The 14,402-nt window shown below is 59.9% G+C and overlaps 1 protein-coding gene across 1 annotated transcript in view; it reads left to right on the top strand.

The window, feature by feature from the left end:
* Positions 1 to 3,728, top strand: part of Mtcl1 (microtubule crosslinking factor 1) — a gene marked incomplete at its 5' end in the record, with an annotated part of 95,745 nt that extends 92,017 nt beyond the window's left edge. Inside the window, 2 exon segments of the mRNA XM_005372609.2 lie at positions 1,623 to 1,679; positions 3,639 to 3,728. Of these exon segments, the coding sequence (XP_005372666.1) occupies positions 1,623 to 1,661 (39 nt within the window). The 3' untranslated portion in view covers positions 1,662 to 1,679; positions 3,639 to 3,728.
* Between the last annotated feature and the right edge of the window lie 10,674 nt (positions 3,729 to 14,402).

Genomic DNA, 14,402 nt, shown 5'->3' with positions numbered 1-14,402 from the left:
GGTCTCTGTGACCTGGTGTGTCTCAGAGCACGGGGAGCTTGCACTGGGCTGCTGCCAGCCACAGGTCTCCATGGGGCGCTGCGGTGCTGGACAGCATTTGGCCCCCGGGACACGGTGCCTCTCTCGTCGGGAAGTTGGGCTCCCTGTCCAGCCACTTACAAGTCGCCATCACGGTGGCCGGCAGTCCCTGCCGCTGCCCCCTGCACGAAAGCTGCAAATGGATGAAATCGAAACCCTACTCTGTGCCGACACCTGGCCCCACGTGGCCGGTGGGGACTGCGTCGCTGCAAAAACCGGTCCCCAGTTCCATTCCTTCCCACCTCCAAGAGTGAGTGAAAGGGGGCAAATAATAAGCATGATCAAGCCCCGGGCTGTGGCAGCGTGTCACGATTCACACGCTCTGCAGGGACAGGTCTTTCGGGTCACACGTGTGACAAGGCCCGTGAGCCTGACCCTGTAGGTGAGGAGAGGAGGAAGGGGTGTGTCCCACCACAGCCGTGTTTCCCATGGGACAAAAGGGGCTGGCTTCTCCATCCTCCCTAGGAAGGTGGGCCCCAGAATGTAGAGTTTGAGGCTGACACAGGCCAGGCACAAGCATCCCCTGCTGCTGCAGAGACCCGGGTCTTGGGTGTGATGTTGATGCTCTCCAAGGACTGGCGGGCAAGTTCCCAGGTGACACGTGGTGTGCGCTTTGGTCCTCTGTCCGCCAGCCCTCAGGAGCCCACAGGTAAGTGCTGTGGCTTGGGAGGCTCCCCTACCTGTGGTCGCCCTGCCGTTCCCGGCCCTGGGGAGGCGGGGAAATCAGCTCCCCCGTCCGCCCTGGCTGGGTGCGCGTGTCTGCTGTAGCAGAGGCTCAGCTGCAGTTCGTGTCTGGGAACCAGGAGAGGCTCAGCGTTCCTGGGTGCTGCCAGCAGCCTGCTGCAGCAGGAAGGAAGGGGCTTAGTGGGTGAAGAGAGGCCCCCGAAGCTGCCCTGGCCTCGGCCTCTGTGAGCAGGGGACACTTACAGCGCCCGGGCCCGTGGGGAGCCTCACAGCCCACTCCTCCATCGGAGTCCGGCTGCTCCATAGCACAGTGGGGCCTTTCTGCTTGAACTGAGCTGGCAGAGGCCGTCTGTGCCAAAGGGCGCCCCCTCAGTCTGCCCACAAACGTGCACGCAGCGGCCCTGGGTCTCCATCCCTGCCTCTCTAGAGCCCCTCCTGGCTCCTAGCTCGCTCCTGCTCCTGCCACGGATCCCCCTGACCGTCCACCCGGAGGTCTGGACACGGGTGATGTGGGTCACAGCGCAGAGCAGCGTGAGGAGCCGTGTGGTGGGAGGCGAAGGGCACGCGTGAGTGCGGCGCTGCCTTCCTCGCTCTGAGGGGCTCTCGGCTGGAGCAGCAGCGGTTCCATGATAGTGACCAGAGAACACTCGGCCACGTGCCAGCCCAGGTCCCGCTGGCGGTCACTCTGTGCCGGGATGGAGCCTTCTTCTGTCGGTGGCAGATGGCAAAGGACAGCCCCCTGCTGGTGGCCATCCTGGAGGAGCCCACACCCTCTGTCCCTCGCTTGAAACTTTGACTGTTCTGCTGTTGAGACGTGCCTTCCAACTGCTTGCTTTTCTCTTTTCTGTCTGTCCGTCCAGAGCCCACCTGTCTTACTAACTGCCCCGTGGGGACTCTAGCCCTGCCCGCCTCACGCTGTAAGTGCCTGTGCCCGGCCCCGGCGTCCGGACAGTCCTGTGTGTCTGACACCATCATCACCTCTGGGGGTCCACTCCACGCTCATGCCCAGCCAGCAGCCCGCCTGTGCCACTCAAGGCGACATTCAGTGAGGGCCCTTAGGTGACGGAGAGGCAGCTGGAATTTCCGGCCTTGCGCAGCCAGCAGCCGGGGGTCCATCCAGCCTGTCGGCCCCGAGCCCTGGCTGCTCACTGGCTCGCCCCATCCCGGTCACAGACGTGCACTGGCGCTCGTTGGAATGAGATGCCTGTGACGTGGGGGGTCTCCTCCTTGTTCAGTCACCGCAGAAGTAATAGCTCCAGGAGTTCCTCCCCTTTCCCGGTGAGGCCGAGGTGACAGTACTCGGCATGCTTGTCGGGTGATGAACAACAGCCCCATCCCTGCTGCAGAGATTCCGGGCTTTTCTCTCGGGGCGGCCCGTGCAGCCGATGGACAGGGAAGCCCTGAGGCAGGGTAAGGAGGGCTTCGAGTGAGGGTGCGCCACCCCGCCCCTCCACCACCCCAACCTCAGCACCAAGTGCAGCCGGACGCCTCCCCAGGGAAGGGTGACCGCGTGGGGACAGCCGGTCGGGTCCAGAACAGTGGCCCTGCACCGTGTGGCCCCGGGCAGGACAGCCTCGCCTGCTGCATGTGCGGCCGTGACCCGAGGTCACGTGGACAGGCGCTGGCGAGGAGGAGGCGGCATGTCCCGCAGCGGCAGGCAGCACAGCACCACGCGTGTGCACGCCGTGTGACACACCCACTCGCTTAGTAACGGAGCAGAGACACCGCGGTAACCCACGCCCCACGCCATCCCGCGCTGTGGGCCGAGCCGCTGAGGCGGGACACGGCCCTCGCTGCGCTGTGACTCAGTGGCGCTGACGCTGAGGAGAGACGCATCCTGGGAGTCACTGTTCCCTCAGCCTGGGGGCCGCCCCCGAGGCCCCTCCTGGACACCAGGCAGCCCGCAGAAAAGGGCAGGGCCCTGAGATACGGCCAGTGTCCCCGAGAGGCCGGGCCCACACCATCCCCACGGCCACCTCCATCTCCCTGTGGCATCACCATCCCGCGGAACCCTCGCCTTCCCTCTGGTCCTCTAGGCCACTTTCCACTTCCCGTTTCCTGACGTTTCTGGGGTCCTTGCCCTGCACCCCGCCCAGCCCTCCCATTGCTGCGTCCCCACATCAGCTTTGGGGTGACCCTCCCTCGGGTCCCCCGGGCCACTGCTTTCTACATTTCTGTGTCACCAGCTCCTGAGCCTGCACCTCCTTGTCACCCAGCACGGGGCAGAGGACAGGTAGCTAAATGTTCTCCAAAACAGAACAGACTTTGAGAAAGGGGGTCCTGGGTGGCTCTCACCAGGGCAGAGGGTGCCTGGCGTGATCTGTCGGCCCTCAGAAAGTCAGGGTCCGGGGACACAAGTGACAGTGGCTCCGGCCGCAGCTCATAAACGTGTGCTGCACCGAGGAGCCACTACGGACAGCGAGACCTCAACTGAAATCTCACCGCAGCGCCTGCCCGTCTGCGGGGTCTGCTCAGCCGCTGCCAGCCAGCGGGGACAGAGTCACAGGGGCAGAGTCGGTTTCGGGGGCGCTTGTGCTAGCCTGGTCCTTGGTGGACCGAGGCCCTGGAGGACAGCAGCTCTCCGTAGGCAGCAGGGCCAGTGACAGGGCTGCGGGTGGGGACGGGGTGAGCGGCCGCGGGGGAGGAGGCCGGGCCCGCGGCTCACCTCTTCCAGCATAGCTTGCTGTCTCCCACGTGCACCGATCACTCATGCTGCGCGCTTGCCTGCTCATTTTACATTGTTCTCCGTGAGCATGACGCTGGTTCGTGTTCCGTGTGGCCCGTGGTCCCTCCCTCGCACCCCAGCGCCTGCAGGGTCTGCCGGGCGTGCTCCCCGCAGACAGCTGGTCTAACTGCTCTCTCCCTCTCGGCCCCAGGAACTGCCGTGTTGCGCGCTCGCCCCGTCCCTAGAGCCCTGCTTCTCCAGGCCCGAGAGACCAGCCAACCGCCGCCCTCCGTCCCGGTGGGCTCCTCCCACCCCCACCGCCTCGGGCTCGCAGTCACCCGGGGCCCCCGCGTCCCTGGAGGAGCACGGTGACGAGGACGGGCAGGAGGAGAAGCCACCCCTGTGACGCCAGCCTGCATGGACCACCCGGAGCTCGCGCCCCGCCACCGCCACGTGCCCACACCGCCGGAGGAGAGGACGTTTGCACAAGACAGCTGCCGAATGTCCGACCTGTGACCCCGAGATGTTTCCAGAACGGAACAGTACCTGTGCCTGTAATAACTTACTTTTCATAGCCCAGAAAACTATTTTTGTCTCCATCTTTTTTACACACAGTGTATTAAAACAAAAAGGTAAATAAGGTTATAAATAGACTTAAAGTGTAAAAGTTTTAAATGTAAAAGTGTACCTTCGAAGGGGTTCTGCCCCCCACTCCCGACCCGCAGGCGCCTCTGTTAAACCGTTTGCACTGCTCCCTTGGGTGGGGCTCTCCACCTTGGATGTACAGTGTTTTTAAGTTACCTTTGTTTTGTCCGCGTTGATTTTTTTTAGGAATTTTTTAAAAATGCTTCGGACTGTCTGCCGCACCGACCTTTCTGTGGTGAAGGCGTGAAGCCAGAGCCTCCCGTGGTGGGGGAGCGGGCCCCGGTTGGGGAGGGGAAGAGGCCTCCTTCAGTTCAGCTCACGCCCCCACCCCGCGGTGCAGACCCCCGCGCCGGCCCGTGCCCGGCTGCATGAGCCCCGCCGCCCCTCCGCCGCTCCTGCGTGCGTCTGGCCCCCCGTGCCGTCCTGAAGTCCTTGTGCGGCTCTCTTCCTGTGGTCCCTCGCGACAGGGCGACAACAGCGACCTTTTAAATTACTGTTAAGAGTATCGGCGATGCGCGGCGCCCCTCGGCCTGTGTGTGAGGACGAGCGCTGGTCACGAGGGCGCCAAACCGGGACGGGCCAGCGGCCTCGGCGTCCACCTCGGACCGCGAGGGAGTGGAAATAAAGCCTTCGCGAGGCGGCGCGCGTCTGTCTCAGCTTCCCACGCCGCCTCGTTCTGGGGCGGGAGGGCGAGGGTCAGCCCCACCCCAGCTGCGGAGGGGGCCCGCACGGAAGGTGGGGTGATGGGAGGAGCTGGTCACGCGTCTCTCGGGGACGCTCGGACAGCGCTGTGCTGCCGTCTCCCTGGGCCCGGAGAGGCCCTGGGATAAAGGGGCAGCCTTGTTCCCATCCCAAGAGCCAAACCGGGGAGGGGCGGGCTGCGGGACCCTGGCCCCAGGTCCCACTGCCAGCACTGCCGGCGCCGGGGGAGCCAGGCCAGCCGCTCGCCTTACAGAGGCTGCTGCCTGGCAGTGGCAGTACCAGTCCGAGTGTGGTTTTGTTTTTATTTGCAGTACTGCGGGTTGAACCAGGACCTTCTCTCTCGGCTACATTCCCAGCTCTTTTTTAAGTTCTGAGACAATGTCTGGTCTATGGCCATACCACCCTGAACGTGCCCGATCTCGTCTGAGACGATGTCTGTTACTGAGTTACCCAGGTAGACTGGAACCTGCGATCCTCCTGCTTCAGCCTCCCAGAGGGCTGTGATTGCAGGTGTAGCTGGGCCTGGCTAGGCGTTGGGTTTACCAAGGTGCCTGCTGCCAGGGGCATGAGAGGAGCTAGCTCGGCCCTCGGGGCGTCACGAGCCCCACTGGATTCCTCCTTCCCTGGATGAGCCGATGGAGCCAGTTGCTCCTCTCAGTGAATATTTTTAAAAATCTGGTGTGGGGAGATGGGAGCCCTGTGCACACATGGGGGAAATGTATTGAGGTGAGTCACCATGGCAACCGCGTGGCAGCTGCTCACAGAGTCACCAGGTGAGGCAGCGGTTCCACTGCAGGATGCAAGTGAAAAAGAAACAGAGACCCAGACAGGTATTTGCACACCAGTGCTCATAGCCACGTCATTCAGAATGGCCAGAAGGGAACAACCCAAACATCCACCCACAGGTGCCTAGTTAAATAGGATGTGACCCATACAGTGGAATATTACTGTGCCTTGAAAAGGAAGGAATGCCAGCACATTTCAACCAGAAGACGCCATGCTCAGTGAAGTGAGCCAGTCACAAAAATGAGTGTTGTGAGTCCACGTGGTACTGTGTGACATGAGGGTGGTCAGCCGCCGACAGGAAGTGCAGTGGTGGTCGGCCGGGGAGTGGGGCTCCGTGTGGCATGGGCATGGCGTTCCAGTTCCGGGTGAAGGAAAGGTCCTGGAAGGGTGGTGGTTGGGGTCCCCAGTGGTGTGAGCTTCCCCAGCGCCACCGAGCTGTGCGCTTGAAAAGGGGTCAAATGGCAAGCGCTGCGCAGATCTGACCGCAAGGAGAGATTTTCAGCCAGACAGAGCCGCGCGGCAAGGTGGGGGCGGGGAGGGAGGGCAGCCAAGCCGCGCGTGCCCAGCGGCTGGCAGCCCTGGAGACCCCAGCGTGGGGCAGAAGCGGGGAGAACGGTTTTCCTGCTTCTCGGTGCCCCTGCCAAGCGAGCGGCTGGCGGGACGGAGCCACGCAGCCAGCGCCGCAGCCGCTCGCTGTCCCGGGTGGCGTTGCCTCAGACCAGCGTCGCAGGGTGGCGGTGGTGCCCTGCTCTCCCCTGTGCAGAGTCAGGTCGCCCGTCCCCGGGGCTCCCGCAGAAGCCGGCCGGCGCCCGGTCGCCCTCAGGCCCCGGAGGATGTGCCCTGTCCGGCCCTGCGCCATTCACAGTGACCGGGCCCAGCGCAGGAAGTCAAGCTGATCACTCGAGCAGAGGGCAAGCGGGTGCTTGGAGGCCAGCGAGGGGGACAGGACACTGCAGGGCACCCCAGAACGGACTCTTCCTCTTCAGGCTCAGGGTTACTCCGCAAGGTTCCCAGGCCTTTTTCGCTTTTTCTCAAGGTTGGACGCTTTCACTTCTCAGCTATTGCTGGTCTTTTAATAAAGCTGTGCACTTGCTCTGTTAATTTAGGGGTTGGTGCTGTGAGACAGGATTGAACCCAGGGCCTTCAAACTGAGCTATACCCCCAGCACTTCTTAATTTTTTTATTTTGAGACAAGGTCTCACCAAGTTGCCCAGGTTGGGCTCGAGCTTGCAATCCTCCTGACTCAGCCTTCCAGAGTGCGAGGATTACAGCCGTGCACCATGTCCAGCTGATTTTTATTTTTATAAGGAAATAACTGGGGGTTTTCCTTGACGGGCTGCCCAGCACAATCGCACATCAGGAGGCACTGGCTTTATTCTTCCCAGGAGATTCAGAGAAGCAGCCCATTGCAGAGACAAACTCTCCAGCAGTTAGCAAGCCTTCCCGGGGCTCCAGGAATCCTAGCAAAGCCTCACAGTTTCCACTAGGAACCTGGGGTGAACTCTGCTCGGCAGAGGCCCCAGGGCGTCAAGCAGCCCTGCGCGCCACAGGCCCCACAGATACCGTTTTAAATCCCTTGAAAATGAGGGGCTGAGGGGTGCTGTTAAATCAGGTGCACCTAAAAATAGCCGTTGCTGTTCTAAACCCTAGGATTCTGGAGCGGGAGTAAGCGGTTATCTGAAAGGAGGATTACACGTTTTGTCATCCAGACAGGGGGATCCAGCCCACACAACTCCAGTGAAATCAATCATTTTGAAACTGCGTACAGTGCAGTCTGGCCACGGACTCCTCGAGTGGCGGGGCTCACCACGTGGCCGGCTGCGTGGGTCACCCGATGCACACTCGGGTGACCGGGCACTGAGCTGTCCCGAGGGCTCCCAAGGCCAGCATAACACGCCCGAGCTCGTCACAGGCCCACCTGCCCGGGCCCTCCTGAGCGCGAGTGTCACGTGAGCAGAGTGGGAATGACGATCACGGTCACCTCGCAGGCCAGCTCCAAGGGTTAGAGAGGTAATGCTGCTTAAGCACTAAGCGTAGGCCCTGCGACAGGTTTGTTAAATACAGCGACTGCACAGGTGCGCAGGAAGTCCCAGCGCAGCTTGCCAGGTGCCATCCTCCTGTCTGCTGCTGAGCGTGAGCGCGGAGGGGTCCGCTGTGCCCGCTGCCCCGGGGTGAGCAGTGTGGAGAAGGCGCGAGGCTTCTCCGGACGGGGGGGGGGGGGGCATCTCCAGCAGTACGCGGTGGGTGATGCCTGGTGAACGCCTGTGGGATTGCCCAGGTGGATTCAAAGTCAGCCATTCCCTTTGGCTGTGGGGCTGGTGTTTTTATCAGATGCAACACCGTGCTCATCTTTATTGCAAAGATGAGTGGGGGAGAGAAGGCCGTGCCTGCCCGTACTCCAGCCTGCCATCCATCCCAACTAGCGATCTTCACAGTGCGGCCAGCATCACAGCACTCTGGGGGCTGAGGCAGGAGGGTCACGGATTTGAACCCAGCATGGGTTGCAACTTAGCGACTTAGTGAGATCATCTGGGGATGCAGCTCGGTGCAAAGGCCTTGGTTAGGTCCCCAGTACCAGTGAAGTAAAAGCAGCGGCTGGGATCCAGTAGACCTTCTGTGGCATCGTGTGGAAAAAGTCACCTGTCATCTAGTCCATAAAAGACACCCCCCACCCACTTCTGTGTTTGCTGGGTCCCCGTGTGAGGTATACTCCACCTGGGCCAGCGCTCTCAGGGCGGTGCTGTCCATGGAGATGCGTTTGGCCTCGCTGGTACTCAGAGCAGTCCCTGTGTCCTTCCTCCCTCCGGGCGGGAAGTAAAATCACACTTCTTTTGAAAGTGGCTGCAGCTCTTTGGCCAGTGAAAGGTGAGCCGTGGCAAAGCGTGTTGCTTCCTGCTGGGAGTCCTGAGCTCCGGCACCGGGTCCAGGTCCCCTTTTCTGCCCGGCCAACTGTAGTCATCGGTCGGGCTGGATCCCTGGGTGCCTGGACACAGACTGGATTTACGTGCGTGAAAAGGCAGCCTTTGGTTTGGTAAGCTGCCGAGGTTTGGGGATTGTTCACGTAGCGTGTCTTACCCCACCCTTGCCCCAATAACTGTCCCCCCAAATGGGAATTCTCATGGAGACATCATTTGAAGGACAGAGACGAAGACAGGAGATCCCACAGTGTGTACAAATGGCTCCCGGGTGAGGAGGTGAGGATTGACTTCTTCACCTTTATAATAAAAGGAATTTCCAGTTTCTTACCAGCAAGGGCAGAGGGACAGAGCGCTGGACTCACTGTGGGACAAATAAGCACAGCACTGGGTACTCCTACCCCCAAGAAGAGCAGAGTGAGCCTGGGAGTGGGCACCATGGTGGCCGCGGCGTCCTAGCAGGTGCCCAAGGCAACGGGCGCCCCAGCTCATCTGAGCACTGCGCCCTGCTGGCTTCCTGGGAGCTCGCCAGTGCTGGGCGCCCTCCCGACCTGGCCTCGTCTTCCAGACCCCCAGCCCAAATCCATCACACCCGCCCTGGGGACTAACAAGCAGCCAGGGCTGTGGTCCCAGCTCCCACCCCAAGCCTGCCGGTGGCACAGGGCTGAGCAGATCCTAGCTGCAGAATTTTCTGAGGTCCCGGTACAGTTAGTGTGCAGCGACGTTCGGGAGCCATGGCGCTCCGCCTGCCGGGCTGGCCCTCTGGGTGCCTCTGAGACTGTGGAGGGCGTTTCTGTGGGCAAAGCCACCATTCTTCTCAGCCATAGAAGGTGCTCCACCCACCATTCTGGCTTTGTTCAGGCCCAGACACCACGAGAGTCGTCCCCAGCCCGTAACTGGTTAAAGTGAAAGCTCACATTAACGAGACAGGCGCATCTTCCCCCGAGAATGCTGTGTCCTTAAAAGTCAAGTCCACACTAAATTGAATTCTCGGTACCTCTAAAGCTCTTGTCTAAATTTACACTGACCCACTTGGGGCGGGGCTGGAACCACGCAGTCTTGTCTTGCTAACATGAAATTGGGGATGCTGTCCTCAGGGGTCAGTGCCCCACAAGATTTAGCAGCCAGCGATACCAGCTCGCCACCCCGAAGGTCAAGCGGGCAGCCGAGGCTGTCCCGGCAGCCCCAGCAAGGCCGCCGCAGACACCCTAGTGCAGCGTCACACCAGGCGCTGCAGACGGGGTGATGCCCGTGCAGCCTTGTTGCCTAGCAATGCCACAACAACGTCACTCTTAGGAGCATCAGGAGCCACAGCCGGCTAGCACAGGGCCTGGCATTTCAGGGGAGGTGAGACGGTCTTTGACTCACTGCTCCAGGTGGGCGATAAAGTGCATGGCTGGGGCGTGTGCGTCAGAAGGGGGACCTCAGCCTCCGCCAGCGTCCCTGTCCCCTGCACAGGAGTCCAGCGTGCTGTGTCAGGGCAGGTGATGTCCCTAGCAGCCTCTGTGCCCTGGCCGGGAAGGTCAGGTTCTGCTAATGGCTTCCACCAGCCTCACCCTGTGCCTCACGGGAGACGGGGAGGCTGAGGGGTCCTCGGCTCCCAGCGGCTGAGAACTGATGAAGCTGGGCTTCTCGGCTGCACGGCGTGTGGCCCGGGGAAAGCAGAGGCGTGTCTCCTGGTACCTGCACAGTGCTCAGCGAAAAGTTAGCAGGCCCTTGGTGAGTGCTAGTCGGATCCAGTGTGTTAACTTCCAGCCCCTCCCACATTTTTTCTGGGGAGGAACGTGTTAAAATGTAAGGAATATATAAAAAGAAAAAGTCCTATTATTTTTGACACCATGGATGAACCCGGGAGGACAAATCCCGCATGACCTGACCCGTGCACAGAACAGAGAACCGGACGGCGGTTAGCAGGGGCTGGGGAGGGCCGGGGGGCTGCCGGTCGAAGGGTGGTGTCTGGGAGCCAAGAGGGGTCTGTTCAGGACACGTGTGGCGCGCACGGTGGTCACAGTCAACCAGAGTGCATGTGTGATCGAAAATTGCTGAGAGGGTAGATTTTAGATGTTCTCACCACAGAAAACAAGCCGTGGTAAGTGACAGATATGCTAATTAGCTCGATTTAGCCACTCCACTGTGTGTATATATATCTCAAAGCATCCTGCTGTACAACACAGTGAGCGTGCTTGGTTGTTAGTTGCCTATTACACTGAAAGCAGATGATATACAAGGGATATAGCCCAGGCCACAGAACCTCAGAGACTCGTTGCCTAACCCAAACGCACACATAATACACTGTCGTGCTGAGCTACAGCTTGTGAAAGGATTGATGGTTTCCCTAGGGAAGGGGACAGCCTCATGCCTTGGACAGATGGGCAGCCTAGGGGCTGGCTGTGTGCAGCTGTCCTGTGCTCGGGTCTGGTCACTGGAGCATGGCCCCACCCCCAGGCTCCCCTGGAGGGGTCTGCAGGAGACCCTGGGCACATCCTGCGCTATTTCACTCTCAGGAAGAAGTGTCAGAAGCCCCTTCTCCTCTGCCTCTGGGGAGCCCACCTCCACCACGGCTCCAGGTCACTGTCTAGACCTGATGGGACCACGTTTATAATTAATAAATTTACCAAGCATGTAGTCATGCACGAGGACCCTCTGCTCCATGCTGCAGTCCAGGTGTCCTGGGCATTATTGGGGCGGTGCTCTGAGGGGTGGGGCCTCATGGAGAAAAGCTAGGTCACTGCCAACATCCCTTAAAGGGGGTTATGGGGGGGCCAGTCTACTGGTGCCTTAGCAGTGACCTCAGAGCAAAGAGACAGGCAAGCCCTGTCGTCCTCTTCGAGTGGGACCGGGCAAGCCCTGCGGGGAGTGAGGGCACCAGCTTCACACCGGGCCATACACAGACAGCCCTCGTCCCAGACATAAGTCCTCTGAGGCCCTCACAGTGGCCCCTGTCGCCCAGCCCTCTGCAAACCCTTGAGCTCTGCGCTTGGTGCAGAGCTGGGCCCAGAACGGCACCCAAAGTCACCAGGCTCCCGACTCCGGAGCGGACTGCTTTGTCACCAGACCTGCCACCCCAAAAGCCACCAGCCTGTCATCTGCTGCAGCATCAACTCTAGCCAGGATTTCTTGTGGTGCAATTTCAAGGTGCCACACACACACATGTGTCTGCAGACACTGGTGCCAGCCAGAGCCGCTGCACCATGGGGCAGGCAGTGTAGGGCCAGGGCCAGGGCATTCCCAATGTGCTGACACTTGCTAAGTTGTGCGGTGCTCTTCCTGATGACCCTTTGTTAAAAGCAGGCCTGCAGGAATAGACACACAGGAAATACGTGCAAATTTCACCCCTGTCCTCATCGCGACTCTCCGATATGCATTTTTCTATTAATTGTGGAAATGAAACCATCAGGAAGCCATGATGGCAGTCAGACAACAAACAGGCAGGGCTGGGTTTGGGTGTGCTCAGCATCCCGATTATGGGGGGCTTTGGTGATATTAGGCACCTGTCCCCCCAGCTGACCAGATGAGAAGGGATGCTAGATGCCTCTGCCTTGACCCCAGGCTTTAAAAATAAATCCCTAGCTTAATTGTTATCGTGCATTTCTCCTGTCTGTCTAGTCATCGCTCCTCCCTTCCCATGTTAGCCAACTTCCCGTGTCCCATTGCTGAGGCACACTGCCTGACGCCCACAGTTTAAAGAAAGAGATCTTTACTTGGCTCACGGTTTCAGGAAGTTCAGTCCATGGTCCACTGCTCCAAGAGGAGCATCATGGCGGAAGGGGATGGTGGGCCAAAACCTCTTCGTTCTCGGTGGCTGGGAAGCAGAGCAGGGGAAAAGCACCAGAGAGGAAGGGCAGGGGCCAGATGTAGACCCCAAGGCCACCCCCATGCCCACCCAGACACACCCAGAAAGTGCTTTACTAATCTGCTAGGGGCCCCTTACCAACGAGGCTGACACATCAGGGTTGGTGGTCCCACCCCTCACCTCGTCCGCCCCCCGTCCGTCTCCGTTCTCTGGGTGCCCTGGTTCACAGGGGGCTCCTGCTAGGGTGCCCCACCTGTATCAGAATGAGAGAGGATTTGCAGGGAAAGAAGGGTGCTTGGAGAAGGAAGGCTCTGAGGGCCACAAAAGAAGCAGAGCGGCGGCCAGGGAGGAGCTCTTTCCTAAGAGCCCAGGACCATGACAGATGCAGGCCTGCCCTGCGCACCAGCGGTTCCCCCACTGTGATGTCCCACAGGGTCATGGAACCGCAAACCCGCGCTTCGCCTTGGACCCGGCCTTGTCTCTGAGGGACTCTCCCGAGCAGCTGGGGAGAGAGCACTGCTTCCCTGCCCGGTGCACGGGACGGCCGAGGTGATCTCCACCGCCAGCGAGGCTGCCGCACAGCTCTGCGGGCTCTGGTGCGCCCCGGGCATCAGGTGGCTTTCTCCGGGAGCGTGGATCCCCCATGATCCCACTGCCCCTTCTCCCGGTGCCCGCCCTTGCCAAGTGACCCCTCGAAACTTGTGTTTCACCTGCACCCCCACCGGGGCTGTGTGGTCTCGCTCCGACCTCTCCAGTCAGCTCCTCTGCTCGGTGACCGTTCCCAGCGTAAAGTCCAATTACAGATCAATACTCAGGCCGTCAGCGCACACTTACTAGCCACCCACCACGCCTGAGCCCCAGAGACTGACCAAGGCCCCTGGGGACGAAGGCCTCGGTTCCTCCCTGCGCAGGGAGCCAGGAGCAGCGAGGGGCCTCATTCTGCGCTGTGCAAAACTCACAAGAAAGCCTTGCAGGCGCGGTTGGCTCAGGGCGGCAGGGGCTTTGTCTGCACCAGGGAAGGTGCTGTCACCCTTCCCTCTGGCCTTCTGCACCTGGCGAGCTCTCTCCTCAGAGCCTCGTGACGGTGACGGGACATCTACCGAGCTAAAGCAAAGAGCTCTGCAGCATCACGGCCAACTCAGGTCAGTAAGCAGAGGGCACACTGGCAGGGGCACACACAGCTTGTCACCGACGCAGAGTCACCCCACGATGTGAGTTGCGTGTTGGATAAAGAAGGAAATGACACAGAGAGGCTATGAAAGAAAGAGGGCTGAGGGCCCCAGGAAGCTTAAGTGTAAATACCACGGGGGAAGGAGAATTCAACAAGATAGGGCCAGGGATATAGCTCAGCAGCACAAGCACCTGCCTGCCCAGCAGCACAAGGTCCTGAGTTCGATTCCTAGTACCAAAAAAACAAGGCAGTTGCTATAAATATTAGGATTTTTTTGGCTGTGAGGGGGCACAAAATCCAAAAAAACAGTGACTTGCAAAAGACTGGGGCTTAGTTCTCTCTCTCAGAAATGTAGGCATTGCAGAACTCTCATGGAGATCCCAGATCATAAGGAACCCAAGGCCCTTCTATATTGTAGCATGCTACCCTCAGCACAAGAGTTTTTTAATTCATGGTCCGAAATGACTGCTCAAAAGCCAGCCATTACATCTTTATTCCACCCACAAAGAAGAAGGAGGAAAGAATGGACTCTTCTCTTTGTCTGAGGACAGTTCTCAGAAGTCGCATTGACTGCTTTGGCTTTAAAACCTTGGACCAGAACACAGCTCCCTGGGAGGGGCCTGGAAAATGCAGGCTTCCTTTCTGAACAACTTTGTGCTCTTGGATGGCAGTTGAGGACATCCTAGCAGCATCTGCAAACAACCTGAGGGAAGCATGAAGTTCACAGTCTCAGGGACAGAGCGCTTCAGGATGACTCAGAGACTCCAAGAGCAAGTGTCAGGAAGGCTGTAAAGTGAAGGTCATTTCCGGGCGCAGTGGCCCATGGCTGGAGGGCTAGCTACTGAGGAGACTGAGGCAGGAGGCTTCCTTGAGTCCAGGAATTTAATGCCAGCCTCAGTACCATTGTGAGAACTCCTCCTCCTCCTCCTCCCCCCTCCCTCTTCCCTTCATCTCCCCCTCCCC

Source organism: Chinchilla lanigera, unplaced genomic scaffold, assembly GCF_000276665.1.
Source record: "Chinchilla lanigera isolate Chin_1 unplaced genomic scaffold, ChiLan1.0 scaffold00001, whole genome shotgun sequence".
Lineage (NCBI taxonomy): Eukaryota > Metazoa > Chordata > Mammalia > Rodentia > Chinchillidae > Chinchilla > Chinchilla lanigera.
The sequence above is the reverse complement of the archived record's forward strand: the minus strand, read 5'-3'. Positions and strand labels throughout refer to the sequence as shown.